The sequence below is a fragment of the Micropterus salmoides genome, unplaced genomic scaffold, assembly GCF_014851395.1.
Source record: "Micropterus salmoides isolate LMB-PRFRI ecotype aquatic unplaced genomic scaffold, ASM1485139v1 Ms_hic_scaffold_4, whole genome shotgun sequence".
NCBI lineage: Eukaryota > Metazoa > Chordata > Actinopteri > Centrarchiformes > Centrarchidae > Micropterus > Micropterus salmoides.
In genome coordinates, this window is record NW_024043372.1 from 38,533,898 (window position 1) to 38,554,747 (window position 20,850).

General features: G+C 42.6%; 1 protein-coding gene across 1 annotated transcript; it reads left to right on the top strand.

Annotated features, from left to right (window-relative positions):
* The first annotated feature begins 1,435 nt into the window (after positions 1–1,435).
* nucks1a (nuclear casein kinase and cyclin-dependent kinase substrate 1a) lies at positions 1,436–20,332 on the top strand. The gene is given in 9 exon segments (XM_038696437.1): positions 1,436–1,722; positions 4,821–4,870; positions 5,208–5,298; positions 11,629–11,675; positions 11,773–11,925; positions 15,859–16,008; positions 16,528–16,633; positions 16,635–16,681; positions 17,735–20,332. Coding segments are annotated over 9 exon segments (912 nt in total). The 5' UTR covers positions 1,436–1,705; the 3' UTR covers positions 17,986–20,332.
* The last annotated feature ends 518 nt before the right edge of the window (positions 20,333–20,850 follow it).

Sequence of the window (20,850 nt, forward strand, 5' to 3'; positions counted from 1 at the left end):
TGCATTTACCAATTCAACATTGGATTAGGCTCTTGCTATGTTGATTAAGGGACTTAATGAATGAGCTAAGACAGTCTATGATTCTGAGCAATGGAAGCTCAGGAAGCATGTGTACTAATTTGTGCAAGCCATGCACTGCTCCTCCTGCTAGCATGTAAGATTTAGCATGCTATCATGCTAAAAGCTAGTGCATTTAAAGCCTGCATTACCTCGCCCATCAGCAGGGTAACTACTCCATGTATCAGAAAAAAGAAAACTTTGACACAGTAGAAATTTCATCTGGATACTGGATGTTTTCCACCAGCAGCTTAATGGATATGTTTGTAGAGAATGTTAGAGAAGTTGAAAGCCCACAAACAAATGTAAAGAAATCCACAGGTGTCAGGTCATTCATCTGTAACATGATTGTTTAAAAAAGAGAGAGAAATTAATATTTGACATTTATTCATGTTCAGATGTATGATTTTAATCACAGTGGTCACAGAGGTAATGGCCTAATATAGAATGTTTACTTTTGTATTTGTATTGTATTGTATTGTATTTTAGTCCTGGAGGCTAACTATAGGAATACTTTCACACACTGAATAACGAACACACCCTTACTGCATTAACAAAAAATCCAGGTGGTCACCATTTCAAAAAGCAGGTGCTGTGCAATACCACATAAAGTTATTATACAAACTCCAGTTTGCCCTTTCATACCAAAGTGGGGCAGTGCCAATATAGTGCCAGTATTAAACCTGGGTCAGGAGCAGGGTCACAAAGCCAGGCCTGAATATACATGCTCAGACCAACTGAAACAGCTCAGGGTTATCCCAGACCAGTGTATAGGTCTAGGTCTAAGGGTAAGGGGGCAGCTACTGTGCGTAATGACAGAGGGAATTTAGCATTGTGGAATGTAGTTAAAGATTTTGATTACAAAGATTAAAAAATAAATCTCTCACTTAAAGAAAGAGTATAGAGCAAGTGTAATGTTCCAGGCTCTGCAGCTGTGGGTGCTACTACCTGCAGCTCCTGCTGCAGCAGTCTGTCAGGTGAAACACAAGAAGGCTAGTCTCAGTATCAGCAATAGCACAGTGAATCCGATTCCTGAAAAACATTAAATCCTGTGTCATTATATATAACTGATGTTGGTGCACGTTATAAGCTATAACTGCATTGTTGCTTTATGGTCTTTTGGGAGCCACACTGAATTCAATGTTTGCATCCAACCTGAGGGCCTCTTTTTGTTTTCTTAACAGCGCTCATTCAACCGAGCTTGCTAACGGGGGCGGGGAACTATGAGCTAAAAGTGTTGTAACTAGCAGCTAATGTAGCCAATACAAAGGAAAGTCGTCGTTCAAATCAGCCAATAGGTGCAGCGGAGAGCAGCGCTTCTCCTCTCAGGGACCCGGGGGGGCGGTGCTTGTCGTCGAGGACCCACCCCTAGAGGCCGGGGGGTTTGGTTGCACACAGGCTGCAGTTTCAGTTTGTTTTATTCACCATTTTGAGTAGCTGAAGGTAAAAAAAAATAAGAATATCTGCGTGTAGAGGACAGGTCGCTGCCCTACTTTTATTTTCACGCGCTAGCTCGGACGGTGGAGTCGTGCGTCAGCCTCGCTCCCCTCGGTGTTTTGCAGAGCGGGAATCTATATTTCCTTTTTTCCCCTGTGCTTTTCAGTCTCCCCCTTTCTTACATCCTTAACCTCTACAGTATTCCTGCAAAATGTCAAGACCAGTGAGGTAGGTGTGCTAAATCTGTCCTCTGCTCTCCGCGAGTTAATAACGACGCCGTGCTGGCAGGCATCGCAAATTTCATGCACGCTTCGACCACGCTGTGTTTTATGAGCTGGGAATGTGTTTATTTCATGAAAAAATAATGGGAATGTGTGCGCTTGTGTGTGCGCGTGTGTGTATATGTGTGTGCACCCTCGTTTCTAACATGGATCCCAGCGGTGTGGACCGCTCGCCATGTCGTGTGTATCGTGCTTTCTGCGGCTCCATGATGGGCATTGTTGGCTGCTTTGTAGACCAGGCGGGACATGAGGCGGTGGGATTTGGCCAGCTACGTCGTAAGGCTCAGTTAGGCCAGGCCCGATAACATTTTCCCTCCCTGACTGAGAATGAGAATATGGCTACCCATTCATCCAGGGGAGGCTCCAGCACGCTAACACCCCCCGCCACAGCGAGAACCCGAGCGGAGGAGGTGGTGTTCGGTCTCGGGACCGCGCACGGTACCGCTGGGCATGTCGGAGCTGGGAGTTGGTCCCTGTATGTCGCGTTTCATTGCGTTTAAAACATTAGAGCCGTTTCGTTACTCAACAAAAAGTCGTCGTCATTGGGAAACGAGCAAGGAGCGTTTCACATTTTCAGCGCTGGCATAAATGAACGCTGATGTCAGAGGAAGGCGGAGAACTACAGAAGTCACCCCCCCCCGGTAGCTCCCCCGGTGACTAACGTGTCTCCGGGCCCTGCGCACGCGAAACGGTCTTTAACGCGATTACAAGTCATGCGATCAGATCTGCCATGAAGTTGATCTGAGATCTCGCGTTTTCTCTGCATGTGCGTGGATCGTTTCAGTGGAAATGAGTTTCTATTATTTGGACTAAGAAACGTCTTTAGGGGCGGTACGAAAGGGGAGGAGGGTTCATTTAAAAAGTTATTGATATATTTATTTGGACCTCAACTTGATTTAGAAAAACAAGTGAGGCCTTCTTAAATACTTGAGGTAGTTGTTTATTGACTCATTTGTATTGTTGTTAGGCTAACACCGCAGGCCCACCTCACCTGGGGTCAGGGAGATCTGTGTGCTGGTTCAGAGGCTGCATGTGGCTGCAGCTCCCTCAGTATTCATAATTATTCTTTCAGGACCAGAATACTTCACCAGCAGCAGTGTTAGAAGTCATGTTTTTTTTATTTTCATGCCTAGTGTGATGGTTATAAAAGCACAGCCAGCCTCCCTGATGCAGCAGAATAAAGACATTTTCTCTTATATTTACATTCACTGTGCACATTGAGTGAATCAGTAAACTGCACAAGAGTGGACTCTGGATGGTCTCCATGAACATAAAATAAACTTTAAAAAAGACACACCACTGTATAAAAAGCCTGATTGCTCACATCTGTTTTGGTCCGCACTTGCAGTCCGGTCCAGTCATTCAGCTCAGTTAGGGCCGGTGCTGTGCTGATGGAGAGGGCCCTGGCAAAAAAAAGTTGATCCTGGCTCAACTTGCCACAATGCAATGCTACGCCATCATGCAACACACTGCCTGTGCAAGTCATCATTCCTGGCAGGTTACTTTGTAACATGAAAGGTGTAATTCTGCTGTTTACCTTGCGGTCGCTGAGACGGACGATAAAATGTCTGACAAAAACATATCGCAGATACACTGTTAGCTAATCTGCTTTAAATCTGTCAGATGTTGTGCTGCTGCAGCAGTGCCCAATATTTTCTCCCTCAATTATTTTGTCCAGTTAATGTCAGAAAGCAGTAATAAATAGCCACTGACGTTTGCCTCAGCCCAAAACAACGTCCTCAAGTGTCTTGTGTTGTCAGAACAACAGTTCAGGGCTTTCAGGTTACTGTCATGCAAAGAAAAGCATCATGTCCCCTCAATTAAGAAGCTGGAACAGAAGATGTTTGGGGGAAAAACAATTATTCATTTATCAAAAAGTTGCCAACAAATTTTCTGTTGGTCGACTGAACTTTGTTGCTTTAATGAACTGCGATTGCGACTTGAACACGTTTTGATGTAATAGCACGAAGCACCATGCCATTGGTCAGCAAGGCTACCTGTGTTGTATCTTGAGCCCCACATCATGAATTGTATCGTCAGATTCACACCTCTTCCTTCCCTTCCTCAGTCTGGTGACTCACTGGAACGGAGCCGCTGGGTAAAATAGTATCTTGCTCTCTGATATGATGACGTGAGGAGAGCTTGGCGGGCGTGTTACTGGCTCTGTGTGTGTGTGTGGTTGTAATCTCAAGTGCTTGTAAAAGTTTCTGGCGCTGTTACCCTTCCACCTCCCCTCCCACCGGACATTGCTGCAGCCTTGTTGGGATCTGTAGTTTTCCAGGCCGTGTTCACAGATGATGTATGGTTTCAGAGTGATTACTATACCAGGTTCCTGTGTCAAATGGTCGACTTTGTTCATTTTTAGAGCCAAAATACATCTTCAGTCTGTTTTTATTTATTTTAGTATAATTACGTATTTTAATGTGTGTTTATGCTGCATGTAAAGCGCTTACGCATACGTAGGATAAGGGGTGATTTGTTTCTATGGTTTTAATCTGGACCAATGCAGCTTGTAGATGTTTGTTACCTGAACTGTCACCCGAGGCTTCCCTCATACACTTTGCCAGATTAACCCAGGAAACTGTAGAAGGAAAAACAAGTGTCCAGTTCTCAAACCAAATGATACAGTCCAGACGTCCGGACACAGCTGACTTGTTGTTGCCTGTTGAGTTGCTGGACATGATATATAATCTGGTGGCTGTGGCTCAGGAGGTAGAGCAGGTTGCCCACTAATCAAAAGATCAGCGGGTCGATCCCTGGCTCTTCCAGGCTCCATGTCAAAGTGTCCTTGTGCAAGATACTGAACCCCGAATTTCCCCCCATTGGTGTATGATGTGTGTGAATGTTGGGCTCATGTGTGAATGGGTGAATGTGATTGTGTAACAGCACTTTGAGTGGTCAGAAGACTAGAATGGCTAAATACGGAGAATTCACATATAATAGCTTTGTTGTTCACGGCACCCGTGAACATGTCTAATATCAGCTGTGGGCAGTAACTTTGTTCTATGTAATCTTATCTGATGCAGTGTGTGTACTTCTTCACAGGAACAGGAAAGTGGTGAACTACTCGCAATTCAACGAGTCTGACGACGCAGGTAAGAGGCTGTTTCATACTGGTATAATTATTTTGGAGCAGATAGATTATACCAGAGGATTCTGCTACTAGTTAGTCTTAACACCTTAACAACTGGAGAGTTTAAACAACTCAACTTGCATTTGTTTTAATATTAAAGAATATCAGGCTGGTTTATAGACTTTTTAGTCCAGCTAGCAAGAGGACTGCTCTGGAGGTGTGTCCTCGCTGATGTTTTCACGCATGCGTCATAAAGGACCTCTGAATATCACCACTGATTGAGAAGAGAGTGTGACTAGGACTGTGATCATTCTGTGTATGTGGATGCTTGCAAACTAATATCTTGTCCTTCTCTGTAGATGAGGAGTATGGTGACAATAAGCCTAAGAAGGTGCGCGCAGCCCCTCGTGAGCCCAAGCACAAGCGCTCAAAGAACTCACAGGATGAGAGGTGAGGCTTCGTGTAGGGTATTGGGACTAAACCGCTTTTATGCTGTGATGTTTTTGATAAACTGGTTGATTTAAAATGGTTCTCATCCTGAATTCATGACATGATTTAGATGTTTCACTGACATAACTCAGCCCTGTGCCATATACACTCTAACCACTTCAACACACCGATACAGAGAGAAGAGTAGCATTTGGGTGAAATTTACCCAGCAGGTGCAGATGGACCCGCTGATTTATTGTTTTGCAGATATTATCGGACAATATAAGCTACTTGCATCTAAATCTGCATCTATGTTTATAACAGCTGATATATGACTATTAAAAATATAAACAGTTACATTCTTCCCTCATGTCATGAGTGTTGTATAAGCCAAACAAAGTTATCTAGCTTTTCTTTTGAATGTGCAATGTTAGCGTGAAATCTCAAAGTTGCAGGTCCTCTTTGTAGACAGTCATGTAGTATTAGATTAATTCAACAGCAGCGTTTCCTCTGTCACTGTTTCATAGACGACATGTTTTACTGCTGGTAAGGGGATAAACTAATGTGTTGCGATTTTTAAAAACAAGTTGACAGAAGCCGTGTCAAGCAGCACAGAGCAGATGAAACGGGCAGGAAGACGGGCACAGAACAGCATAGAGAATCCGGTCAATTTTCAAAATATAACACCCTGTGCTGACTCCTGATATATATCAACAATAAATACAGTTAAAACAGACCCACAAATGAACAACTTAACTATGTAGCCTACTTAACCATGGTAGAAGCACGAAAATCAAGGACAACCGAACAGATCAACAAAATCTGAACAAGTCAGCAAAATCAGGCAGGTCATTTGTCACTAGGGCTGTACATACGATTAATTTTCAAATTGATTAATCTGACGACTAATTTTATGTATTCAAAAGAAAAACATGTTGCCTATTACTCGATTAACATACCAATTTATCCAAAACATGTCTAATCAATAAATCAATATTTATTTTCTATATTTATCATCCTGATGAAGTACATTAAAATGTCCATAATAGCATATCTTAAAATAAATCAACAATAACAGACATTAATTAGGCTACTTTACTTAAAACTTTAAATGGTTCTGACATGGATTTATTTCAGTATTGAGTAATGCAGTATGATAATCAAATGTCTTTCTGCATCAGTGTGGGGCAAAGAAAAGAACCGAAACTGGTGCAGACAGTTAATATGCTGATAATGTGCTGTGCATGTGTGGAGACTGAAAGTAAACAGGATTTGTGATGCTGCCGTCTACACAAAGAGCATTTCAATTTCCAATTGACAGCTCATGGAGCAGCACCTTGTTGAGGTCTGTCTAAAATACTCTAACTTTAGACGGTCGGTCTTGTAGGTGCAGCTTGTCCGGGGGAATCCCTGCTAACACCGGATGCAGCTACGCGTTGACGCACTTAAAGCGAGTCAACGTATTGACGTAATCGATTACGTCGAGGAATTGCACCAGCCCTATTTGTCACATTAATTACATGACTTAAATTATTATAACAGCCCCCATCACTTCTCCTCTCCTGAAAACATTCATCCCTTGCTAACCCTCCCATTTTTCACTGCCCTCTCCCGGCTTCCTCAAGGTCAGTGGCAGTTCTGGTGAACAGTCGTATCACTTCTCCCTAGTTCATCACTAAATATTCTCTAACATAACTTACAGCAGGTAACTTTGCCCATTGCTAAATTAGTCACAAAGCTAATTTCGTGTTTATCAGTGGAGGAGTGCTAACATCGTAATGAGCAGTTAAACTATAGTGTTTAACTTGTTTTTTAATATATCAGCGAGCCGATTGTCTCTTTACAATCAGTGTGTCAGAAATGATTACTCCAGCGCAGACATGTAAATAAACATAAGATGAACAAGAATCTAACACGGCTTCATGCCAAACAAAGTTATCAAGCTCCTCTTTCAAATGTGAAACACTGTATAGTTGCAAGTCCTTGTTGTAGACAGTCGTACTATTAAATGCATTCAAGAGCAGGTCCTTGTATCGTAGACGGCATGTTTTAGACAGATGGTGGTTGAGAAGTGGGTTCTCATAGCTTTGGTTAGAATTTAAGAGTGCTGGTAAAGAGATAAACTAGATGTGAATATGCTACATTGAAAGTAGTTATGTCAACAGATTATGTGTAAAGTAAAATATACATGCTTATTCTCTCTCACACTGTTTACAGATGGCTGAAAAAGTTGCACCTTCTAGCAGCAAATATTTATTGATGATCAATTGTTTGTTACGTGTGCAATATGACAAACATTTATATCCCGATATAGAACATTTTTGTAAATTCAATAAAACATGAGTTCTGTTACTGAGTTAATTTCCAACATTAACTCATGATATTTCTCTGCATCCTATAGGTGGGGTAACATATGCAATTCTGGAGAAATCCAATATCATGACAAATGCCATGATATAGAGTGAAGGCCACAGCAAGTAATGTAACTTATGTTAGCTAAGTTGTGGCTTAGCAAACTTTTGCTAGTTTGCATGGTATGATTCCTCCTGTTCAGATTTATCTAGTCATGAGTAAGCTTCACTCTCCCACGTTTGTGTATCCTGAATAGGGATGGGGATTGTTAATTAGGGGTCCCAGCCCGAGTGGGCTGGGGAACCGTGAAGGCAAGGCATCACGGTTCCCAGTACCAGCGGAGCTGGGAACCCTATTGTATTCGCTTGGATTTTTATTATTATTCTTCCGCCGCTAATTCCGACATGAAACTCATAGGGTAGGTCCAAACCACTGCACGTACCTCAAGGCGCAAAAATCCACACACTTCTACCTCTAGGGGGCGCTATAAGCAGGGTCAACGCGTTTGGGCTTGGAACTCCCGCCTACGAAGGTGCATATCAAAAACCTTATATCCACGCGTTCGGTGGATCGAGCTGAATCTCGTGGTATAGGCCACGCCCATTTCCGCCTAAACTTTTTTTTTTCTCACAAAATCAAAAATTCAAAAACCTTTTTTGATTAACCCCTCCGAAGTCGCAAGCCCGATTGGCACCAAACTTGGCACGGACCATCTCTGGACCAATCTGATAAAAGTTAGTAGAGGAAATTTTGATCCGACTAAAAATATTGCTATAAGCTAACAAATGTTTGCGAAAAAGGCTAAAAACAGGAAGAGAGGTCATATCTTAGGTTTGGAATGGCTGATTGACACCAAATTTGGAGCAATAATGTGGGGTGCCACCCTGAGGGCCTGTACAAAATGCAACTAGCCTCAACGTGGCGCTATTTAAGCCGAAAACAAATTGTTCCTCTATAACCAAGTCACATTGACATGAAACTTGAGCCGAATTGTTCAGCATGGTCCCCTTACTACAGGCACCAAAGTTGACCCAAATATGCCCATAGGTGGCGCTGTTATTGCAGATTAAAGTCATCCAAAAAAAATCCCATTCACTTACATACATTTTATAGCTCCATAACTACAAGTCCGGATGACACCAAATTTGGGCCAGTTGTTCCCCATGGGGCCCTGATCACAGCTGAAAGATTTGGTGCAATTCGGCTTATAGGTGGCGCTATAATCAAAGCTCAGATACCGTGGGAAAAGCCCATTCGTTTCAATGGGATTTTGAACCAAAGGACAGTTTGCCTCATAACTACCCGGGCGGCTGGCGCTGGTGGCTTGGACCCTGCTTACAACTGCTTGCAGTTCTAGTTTTTATTGATATTTATACCCTTATTGAGACTGCTTAACGATCCGATTCTTTATTGATACGTTACTATTATTTAGTGATGGTTATTTGGTAAGACCAGACCCAACGGGCATGAGGTAGGCCTGCACGGTATGAGAAAAATATTCAATGTGCGATAACGTTATATATTGAGATGACACATCACTTGCGATAAACATATATTGAAGTGTACATATTTACTGCCTGGTTGTTTTTAATTTTATATTTTAATTACAGCTAAATGTTGTTTCTAGAGCAGCAACATTAATGTTTACAACAGCAAAGTAACTCAATAGCTTTATCTGACATCACAAGTAGTGAGTGACGTTTAGAAAGAATAATATCAGCCTGTATCAGTCCCTCCTCTCCTCTCTCGATTGCTGTAGGTAACGTTACCAGGTAGGAGGAGGAGCGGCTGGTTTGTCTCAGCCAGCAGCTGAGTTTTTAAGACTACAGACCAGTCTGTGCTCCAGACAGACGCTTTCTATTTAGCTTGTTTTTAACATTTGGCTAATGCCAAGCTAGCGTTAGCTGTGCTTGTATAAAACATACAGGATGAGATACTGAGGACAGAGATGATTAAATTAACCATTTCTACATGTTTAACGTTACCTTACAGACAGGTTTGATTGATAAAGTATTCTCTTTTTACCTGCGAAGTTTTTATTGCACGTACTTGGTACGCTCAATAACTACCCTCACCGTATTTCACTGCGGACGCGCAGCCTCTCGCTCTGGTGTGGGTGGGGGAGGGAGCAGGCAGAGACTGCAGCCTGAGGATTTTCTTATCCATTGCATTTTAAATTAAATCAGATTTGACGCTCGAGACATAACGTTATATCATAGGATCCGCAAGTCTCGATAGCGGTATCGATAAGCTCAAACCTTATTAGAAGAAGAGAAATTTTGGAACCAGGTCTCGATCCCCATCCCTAATCCTGAATGAAAATGTCTTTTCCGAAACACTGGCATAATTGGAAAAAAGAGTATCCCCTCGCGGAAATATTACGGTAAAGTGTGGAATTTGCGACACAACAAAAGAAAGGATAGAGCATAATTGTTGACAACTGACGTTTCTCTATAGTCAAACGATAGATATCGTCATATCGCACAGCCCTAATGTTAAGTTGTTGAGACTAATCTATTTTATTAACACAATCCATTTAGGAAAATGTATTATAGCACACATACTGAACAGCTTTCTAAGTGTAGTTTATACAGGAAAAGGTCTATAATCCCAATCATTTTCAAAATCAAAATATCAGCTCATAAATCGGCTTTTTCACTTTTATCTGTCCCCAAGTACCCAAATCGGTTGGGCTCTAGTCAGCACTAAGACCAGGATATAGTAGTGCAGGGTAGATAGAGACTTTGATATTTCAGGATTTTAAAATCCAATATGCAGATATATCCCTAACATTTCTTATGTTGAGACATACCAAAATACCATGACATAATGCAGTATAAAAAGTAACTTCATCGAACAAAAGTGCAGCAAAAAATATTAAAGTTTTGATAAATAAATGTCAAATGTATAAAACTACAGAAAACATTTTTAAAATAAATAACTAAAGTACTACTACTAATGAACATTAAATTAAATGGTGTATGTATTGTGGGGGCCAGCGAAGCAAACTATAAAAAATACCAAAATAGTACTACTACTAAAAATAATAATACAAAATATCGTCTCTCATGTCAGAGGAGCTGCAGAGCGTCCTCTTGTGGGCAAACTATGCATCAATCATGACATGAAGGAAGAATCCAACTCTTTCCTTTTCAATAGTGATATCGGCTGTTATAAATGCAGATATATCTGCAAAATGATAAATCAGTGGGGCTCTAGTGCATGGGGTTTAGGCGTGCATAGAAGCAAGCCTTTATGGGGTGGAGAGACGGGGAATAGGTAGTTGAGGAGGCAGCAGTGTATGCTGTGGTGGTGTGTGGGTCAGAGCAGGGCTGGTGAGCTGGAAGGGTGTAGAGGGAAGGAAGCGGTGGGGGAAGGAGCAGAGCTACAATCCATTCATCATGGTACAGCATGTGTACTACCTCTCTGAAGTCTTTTTCCGTGGACACGTGTCTCCACTACAGCCACAATAAACAGTCTATGGAGAGCTGCACTGCTGTCCGACAGGACTGCCCCATGACATCTCCTCCACTTAGCTGTGTCCTCAGCAGCAGAACCTGTGTATCTGTGACCAGAGTGAAATCCTGTTTACTGGTCACTTTCAGTATCGGAGCTGTGTGAACTGCCTTTCCTGCTGCTTCACAATAAATGCTTTCACTGGCGAAGCAGCAGAATGCTTTTATTGTGAAGAAGTCATAGGAAGTGCAATGTGTTTGTCACCAGGTTAGTGGAGCTTCTTTAGTGGTACTAATCTTCAATTAGCAGGTCTCATTGACCAGATGTGAACACATTCTGTGCGGGTCACTTTTAAATATTGCAGGGAGGAATAGTAGAACCAGTCAACTGAAGCAGATTGCAGCTTCTGGCTATTTCTCGGCGCCCAACCCTCTCAGGCTTGTTTGTTGAAATGCAGATTAAAATCTGTGCCTTGATCATGGTCTCCCTGGGTACCCTTACTCTAGTTGCTAAGACATTGTTTTTCCCTAATCTTTGTTCCAGTGAGGAGTCTGATGACAAGCTCTCAAAATCCAAAAATGATTCAGCAGGTAAGTCAGTCTTTTGTTTGAGATAAGGCAGAGTTTAATTAGCAGAGACTAACACTGGCGGGCCAGCTCACTAACATCCCCTATATTGCTGCTGCAGATGACTTCGGCAGTGACGATGAAGACAATGACTTTGGAGAGGAGGAGGACGAAGACGGAGGAAGTGACTATGAAGAAAAAAAAGGGAAAAAGGCAAAGAAAGCCAAGGTGGAGAAGCCCAGCAAGAGGGCGCCGAAGAGAAAACGGGCTGCAGGTACATAGTTTCTTCTTCTACATACTGACCCTGTCACATTTGAACAGTGTGCATACGTTCTACTTTAAGTCTACAGTACAGTGTGGTAATATGAAGTGTTGAATGTGTACAGTGAATGCTGGTTGTTGTGTCCATTTAGTTTAAAACACGCTATGTGGCATGTTATGTTGTCATACATGCACAGAGATGTTTGTAGGAGTCCATTAAGTCCAGTACCAGTGCATGAGTCGCACTGGGCTGAAGCATTTGACTTTAAATTGTTTGTAAAAACATTATTTTTACATTTAGTGTTGTACTTAAATTGCTAAAATTTAAAGTGACGATCTTTATTGAAATGGCTACATAGTTGTCCACTTATGTTTAATAATGACAAATGACCAATGTGTTTTATGCATATGTTGCTTTATGAAGTAATTAAACATGATTACACCAAGTCTGTCAGTATCTGACGCTCATGATACTGTTTACAGAGCTTTAGCTGCTATTGGCTTCATAGACTGCTAGTCACAAAAACGTAGTATGAAGCTTGCCTGCTGCACACTAGAGGATTTTCAGATCTTAGGTGATTTTTAAAATGTGGGATACTTCAGACAGAATGAACCGCTGTTTAATACTTAAATAAGAACACACACCAGACGTTTCAGTTCAGATGCAGGACCACACGCTTGGCGTTTACACTAAACGGTTTCAGAGTGGCGGTTCTGGGGACTTAGGGTCTCGTCGGTTTAAGACTAAAAGTTTTTAAAAATGAAATAGAAAGCAGTGAACTCACGCGTACGAGCAGCCTTCTTACGGATTCCATTTGTCAGTTTGTCCGCTGGTGGTGCTGGTTCTGTGCAGCCACACGATATATTCACTGGTTTTCCAGGTTGTTTTGATAGGCCAGCCTGTGCTACTATCCAAAGTAATAATGAGAGGAAGTTTTGATATTGATCTTTTAGTGAATATCTAAAATGACGTGAGCCCGGAGGTGGACGGGCAGTACTGCTCTCCCACATCCCCAGTTGATTTTCCTCATGCATTCCCCAGAAGTGCTGTTCTGCTTTGATTTATGACTCCAAGGAGTACAAGGTTTGATTGATAGGCCTGATCAATCAATCATCTGCTGAGCAGAGTCTGATAGATGTTGATCGCATCTCATCCCTTGTGATTGTTCTAGTGATTAGATGATGGTCTGAACAATATCCTGATTAAATACACATCTAAGATTTTCTTTTCCTGTTGTTGGGCTTGACTGATTGGCCGAGTCCTTGGCCAATCCTTTTTCTGTGGCTTTTTAAATCACTAAGATAACTGCCTTCATGTTTCTGCCTCATCAGCATTCAGATAATAAACAGGCACAAGGTGTGCAGTATGAGGCTGCAGTGCTTCACTGTGTCTTTATTAAGTGTGATTTATACTTCTGTGTTGAATCAACGGTGTAGCCTACGTGCACCTCCTCAAAAATGTAACCACACGTCGGGGCGACGTGGACTGTAAGAACTGTGATTGCTTGATTGGGTAGCATCGCAATGCCTCCGAGCCGACAGGAAGTGCCCAGTGATTTTGAAGTCACATTTACTAGCAGCCAAACCAGCAGCTGTAACACGGTGGATCAATATACACTGCTCAAAAAAATAAAGGGAACACTAAAATAACACACATAACTGAATGAATGAAATAATCTCATTAAATACTCCTTTCTTTACATAGTTGAATGTGCTGACAACAAAATCACACCAAAAATTATCAATGGAAATCAAATTTATCAACCCATGGAGGTCTGGATTTGGAGTCACACACTCAAAATCAAAGTGGAAAACCACACTACAGGCCGATCCAACTGTGATGTAATGTCCTCAAAACAAGTCAGAATGAGGCTCAGTAGTGTGTGTGGCCTCCACATGCCTGTATGACCTCCCTACAACACCTGGGCGTGCTCCTGATGAGGTGGTGGATGGTCTCCTGAGGGATCTCCTCCCAGACCTGGACTAAAGCATCCGCCAACTCCTGGACAGTCTGTGGTGCAACGTGGCGTTGGTGGATGGAGCGAGACATGATGTCCCAGATGTGCTCAATTGGATTCGGGTCTGGGGAACGGGCGGGCCGGTCCATAGCATCAATGCCTTCCTCTTGCAGGAACTGCTGACACACTCCAGCCACATGAGGTCCAGCATTGTCTTGCATTAGGAGGAACCCAGGGCCAACCGCACCAGCATATGGTCTCACAAGGGGTCTGAGGATCTCATCTCGGTACCTAATGGCAGTCAGGCTGCCTCTGGCGAGCACATGGAGGGCTGTGTGGCCCCCCAAAGAAATGCCACCCCCACACCATTACTGACCCACCGCCAAACCGGCCATGCTGGAGGATGTTGCAGGCAGCAGAACGTTCTCCACGGCGTCTCCAGACTCTGTCACGTCTGTCACATGTGCTCAGTGTGAACCTGCTTTCATCTGTGAAGAGCACAGGGCGCCAGTGGCGAATTTGCCAATCTTGGTGTTCTCTGGCAAATGCCAAACGTCCTTCAGGATGTTGGGCTGTAAGCACAACCCCCACCTGTGGACGTCGGGCCCTCATACCACCCTCATGGAGTCTGTTTCTGACCGTTTGAGCTGATGTACTGGCCTGTCTCCTGGTAGCGCCTCCGTGCTCTGGACGCTACGCTGACAGTCACAGCAAACCTTCTTGCCACAGCTCACATTGATGTGCCACCCTGGATGAGCTGCACTACCTGAGCCACTTGTGTGGGTTGTAGACTCCGTCTCATGCTACCACTAGAGTGAAAGCACCGCCAGCATTCAAAAGTGACCAAAACATCAGCCAGGAAGCATAGGAACTGAGAAGTGGTCTGTGGTCACCACCTGCAGAACCACTGCTTTATTGGGGGTGTCTTGCTAATTGCCTATAATCTTTATATATATATATATATATATAAAAATTATGTATTTGACTGTCACAACCCGAGCGAAATGACTGGTTTTACTATCAGAACATGATCCATTCGGTCGATAACCTTTGAAAAGGCTAAATAATAGCCATTCATGTTAGTGGACAGCTAAACCGGAAGTTAGCCTGCTCGGCCGGCAAAAGTCACCACAGTGGGCGCTGCTGACAACTAGTGTTGGGTGGTGTAATTTGCATAGTGCTTTACATGTTTTAAGGCATTGCAATTCAGTACTGTTTTGCTTTGTTACCCAGAATACACCTCTGGTTACCAGAATGGCTGCTCCCTATAGGAACGCATTGATATATTAGTTATAAGTTATAGGAAATATTTTCTCCTCTCCAGATCTATACTGGAACATTTTGTGTTCTGGCTGTACTGACCAGTGCCCAGAGTGGTGGTGTTTCTTTCATTGACTGATCACATGACTATGTGAGAGCAGTGAAAAGGTCTGGTATGGGAGGTTGCAGACACAACAATAGTTTGCAACAAGTTTGGCAGTCACTCTTTAAAGACTTATCAACCAAAAATGCCAAATATTCCTGGTTGCAACATCTTTATTGTGAGGATTTGCTGCTTTTATATCTTTTTAAACTGAATATCTGTGGAGTTTGCAGTGTTGGTCGTAAAAAAAACTGGACATCGGTTAGGATGTCACATTAGGCTCTCAGAACGTGTGAAGGGGCATTTTTGACTAGGTACGCATAATAATTATCGAGCCGATAATGGGCATATTTTCATTATCGGAATCATATCGGAAAATTTAATTTTGGCTGATAATTTACTAGGGCTGGACGATTTGATCTAAAATTAAAATCGCGATTAATTGAACATTTTACCTCAATTATGATTACTGAACGATTATTACTTTCAACAGAATTTGCCATTTTGAAACCAAAACCCTCTTCCACTGTCTGTGTGTTTCTGTGCTTGCGTATCCTCTCACCTTTTTTACCCCTGACCAGTTTGCATCCCTGTTCATGGCTGCGCTCCACTGTGTTTTGCACAGATGACAGTGATGATGACAGGGAAGTGAGTCGAAAGCGTACAGTGCGCCAGGCAGCCTCCAAGGCTGTGTCCAAACAGAGGGAGATCCTGCTGGGCGATGGAGGCAGCGAGGATGAGGAGCATGAAGACCAAGAGGAATCTTATATGGACCGTATGTACAACTGCACTACACACTGACACAGCAACACATGGTTCACCAGATGGTACATGTAAAGCGTAAAGCTGCTGTCACACAGTTGGCAACACTGAGCAACATGCAGCTGACGGCACGTTGTGTTTGTATAGTGTGTCTGATTTCTTGTAAAATAGTCTAAAAATCCATCATATGAAACAATCTGAGGAAAAAACATCAGCCATGAAGTCACAAGTAGACGCAAGGGCCCACAAGCACCGCTTTAGATAAGTGATTATATTACCTCAGGTCTTGATAAATGTTCTGGTGAGCAGTTAAAAAGCTGGCAAAGCTGCGAGAAAGCTCTTAAATAACTATTCACACTCACTGGACACTAAACAAATTCATTCAGTGTTTTTATTTGAAATGGCTCTTTAGCCTCCCTGCTGCAGGGGTCCAGGACCATGTGTGTGAACTGCCACGCATGTGATAACAGCTACAATAGCACCATGGAGTCCCATTAGTTAATAGTCTTATACGTCCCTTTTCTGTGTGCAGCCGATGAGTCTGGCAGCGATGAGGACTTCATGGTGGAGGATGATGATGACAGTGACTACGGTCGCTCAAAGAAGAAAGGCAAGAAGGTGATTCGACGGGGACGGGCCGGACAAGAAGGAGAAGAAAAGCCCCAAACCCCGACTAAAGGCCACAGGTGAGAAGTCAGTCGCTCTGCAGACTCAGCATAATCCAGCAGCAGTTAACGTAGCTTGTGAAAAATAAGTAGGGTAAGCAGAGTAAGTTGGCTGTAGCTGTTACTCTTACCTGTCAGGAACACATTTCACAGGTCATACCTGCTGCTGCTCAGCTCCTTTTCAGGTCTTATCTGTGGGTTGTGAACGATAATGACGTCAAACTCATCTCAATTCAGTGTTTGAGTTTGAGTTTTTTAACTTAAGTTGTAAAGGTTAAAAGCTGAATCCAGATGGATCTTAAAGGGATTCGAAACTGGAGTCAAAACACGATGGAACCTAAGCCTAATCACGCACCATGGTTTAGCTTTTAAATGTCATAAAGTTCATTCCAGATCAGTAAATGCACATTTATAAAAACATCCATTGTTTCTGTAAGTGTTACTATGTATGCTAAAATGCCATTACATGTTGTGAAGAGAGTATGACTGGTTCATGAGTAGAAACACAGTTTAGGAGCCGGATTTGAATCCAAAGGGTGGGGGTGCCTTATTTTATTTTAAACTATTAAGTTTATACACTTCAGTTTGTTGTTTTTTACATTTCTGTTTGAGTACAGATTAAACAGATGTTGTGTGAATATGTGAGCTGTAGAGGCGTATTGGGTGGATTCTTGAAGTTTGGGGAGAGCCAGCGTAGCCTGCTTCCAGAGGGTAGATGCTAGGCTAACCTGAGCATCTTCCCTCAGCATTAGGGAGCGTATTTGTCAAACTATCCCTTTTTAAGCGTTTGACTGAGTTACTAGATGAAGGATAAGTTGAGCCAGTTGTAAATAAATGTCCAGTGGTGTGATCAGTATTAACCAGGTGAAATGGAGCGCTTGGCATCCTGGTCATAAATTTGGTTACCTAAAAACAGGTAGATCGAAACACAGACTAAAAACAATCCATTCATAATTTCATACATGCTGTATCTGTGGATTTGAGGGTAAAAAGGACACCCAAACAATTTTTTATGCTCTTGTGTAGCCAGATGTGACATTGATGTGAATTTTCACTCGTCTTTTATTCCCCCAGTGACCCCCAGCCCAATGAAGGGGAAGGGGAAGGGGCGCCCAAGCACCAAGGCCCTGGAGAAGAGCTCACCCAAAGAGGAGGAAGAGGAAGACCCAGAGAGTCCCCTGGAGGAGGAAGAGGAGGAGGCAGAGAAGAAAGAGACCTCCCCTGCCCCCAAGACGACGAAGGAGGCCGCAGGAGGAGAGGAGGAGGAAGAAGACGAAGAGGAGGAGGACGGCTCAGAAGAGGAGGCGCCCTCTGGAGAAGACTAGAAGATGGTACCTGCTGAAGCCCATCTCAATGTCTCTTCTCAGCGTTTTCGTTTCTTTTGTTGCTCTGCATTTAGAGTTGTTTTTTCCCCTTTTCTTTTCGGTCGTTTCTTTTTCTCCTGGTGGCCTGGCTCAATGGTTTGGACTTTGTGTGCTTTTTCTTGTTTTGCTTCTCCCCCTCCAACCAAGACATTGTGCTGATGTGATCATATGTAAGTTTTAAATTTTCAACACCAGAGTCACAACGTTCAGCCTTACCTGCCTTCCCATCTTCAGCATTTTAGCGTGAAAATCCGTCCTGAGTGTGAACACAGCAGTTCACTTGTGTTTGTGTCGTTTTCCTCCCTGGGGATTATCTGCGATCTGACACGACTGGCCACACAGTTTATTTTACTAATAGCTGCGATTACAGGGAGTATTGTTCCGAGCCTCTCGGTATCATGAACTAAAGCGCTGTATTTGCGAAGTGCCGTAAAGTCCACGCTTGCAGGCCTGAAGCGTTTCCCCTCTCTTTGGTACTTTGTGCTTTTAAACCAGGAGCATGTCTTAAATGGGCAGTGTTAGGTAGTTGTTTTAAAACCTTTAAATCTGTTCTTTCAGTTAAATTTTCTTTTTAAACATGGCCCTGCTTGTTTCAGACTGTATTGGTGCCCTGAACTCTTGCAATGTGGCGGCAGCTTCATATATCAGTTCAAACTGAAGGTGTGTTGCTACATGCCGGACTGCCACTATGACACGTTTAAAACGAGCATGTGCGTGTTTTTATGTACTTGTTTAAATGTGTTTGCTGGGGGGGGCGGGGGGTCTGGCTCTGGCTCTTTTTCTCTCCCCCATCAGCTGCCTGTGAAACGGTTTCTGTTATATGTTGGGCTTTGTAACCATGCACCATGCTATGTGCAGCAGCCCCACCCCTTTCAAACCCCGCCTCCCTGCATGGCTACAGCATCTCCTAAACATTCAGCCCCTTGTGCCAGGCACCCCTAAATCTGCTTTTGTTTTTATTTTTAAGAAATGCAACAAGAGATGTTTCTTTTTTTTTTTTCTTTGAGTTCAAAAAAATGAATGTTTTTTTTTTCTCCTGTTGGTTAATTGTTCTAATTCTCTATTCAGATTTTTTTTGTAATGTTTGTTTTTTAAGAAAATAAATAAAATGTATCTTGATTTTAAAGAAAAAGAGTTGACCCTATCCAATCTGTTCTGCCTGGTGGTTGGACTAACCATCCCTCCCTCCTTTACTCCAGTCCTTTCCTTCTCTTCTCCCCCTCTCCCAGTCCCATCAGCTTAATAGTTACTGCTCATTTGTTTCTTAGAGCTTTTTGTTCACTCATTAGTATTTCACATGCAGATTCATTTTTCAGAGTTATCCAGAAAAGATTGAAACAGTGAAGTGGGCAGCTCAGTATATATATCCGGCATTCATTTGTCTGTTAATGCCTTAATTTTTATTGCGTTGAGTTTCAGTAGCGGCTCTGTTAATGTCGTCACAGGCCTGAGAATGTAATTTGTCCTTATGTTTAGGTCTTTGCTACAAGCGGCAAATTAAATTTGTATGATCAGCAGACCATCCAAAGCCATAAACGATCTCAAAACTAGTGACTTGGAGATCAGGTGCAGCACTTGTGAGATTGTCCTTTTTTGCGACAAGTAGTGTTTTGATGTCAAAGCAAAAAATAAGAACAATCTGCTATTGTGATCTTGGGAACATAAATGCAAGGCTGCAATAGAATCAGCCTTGGATGTGTACAGGACACACGAACCTTGTCCTTGGTTCAGAAGCACATTCAATTGTTTTACTACTGTCCTTATTAGCAGGTTAATGTGTTTTTCTACATGCAGGTCCTGAATTGGCACCCAATCCTTAATGTCATTTTAAGACTATAGGACATGAATAAGAAACTACGGTGTGTTTATACCAACCTAAAGCTCAGAGCTGTTTGCAGTAGGATCAGATACTGTCCAGTAGTTCACAGCTTGAACGAGGTTCCTCTCCATCACCCCACAGGAGGCACATGGCAGAAGGCTGTGAATTTCTCCTCTTTCATTCATTCTCCAGTTTCCTCTGTTGTACTGTTTTTGATGTTTTTTTTATTTTTATCTACCTTCAGTTGTACTGGCAATGTAAATGTAAGCAAAGTTGTGATTCCTACAGGAGACCAAGTGGAGAAACATTTCAGTGGTGTGGAAAAGGAACGCTGAACTCTGAATCTTTTGCATGTTGTGGAAAAAGTGCAAAGCGATGATGATGCTGGTCATGGCAATATTGTGGTCTTTTAAAAAAAGTATTAACAACAGTGTTGATAATGTTTTGGTTTCCCAGCTTCTAATAAAGGCAACCTACTTTTTATACGGATTTAACTACTTGTTTTGTGACATTAAGCTCTGAGTAATGTTTGGTGGGGGTTTGGGTTCATAATTATGCGATCAGTGGTACTCAGGAGTCTGTCACTCAGTAGCGTGTTTTTATACACGGTCATCTGATGTGATGAACACACTGTTGACACACTCAATCAGTTTAGTAACGGTACTGCTCACACTGCAGAACCTGATGTCTTCAAGTCTGGACTCCTATATGTTTAAATAACATGCAAATGTATCATGAAAAAAGCAGCACTCCAGAGGTCACAAATAACAAGAGATTTACCTCATGTCTTGATAATTTTTATATTTTGTATTTTACAACTAATGAACTTGACAAATCTGCATTAGGCTTTCATCAGAGTACGTCAGCAGTGACAAAAGAAATAAATATATGAAAATCGCGATAGGTAAGAAAAACAGGTGTCAGGGGGCACTACTGCATATTTAGTTTCTCCATGGGGAGCTTTGTAAAGTCTGATAAATGTCCACAAGAGATGTCACTTGAGTCAG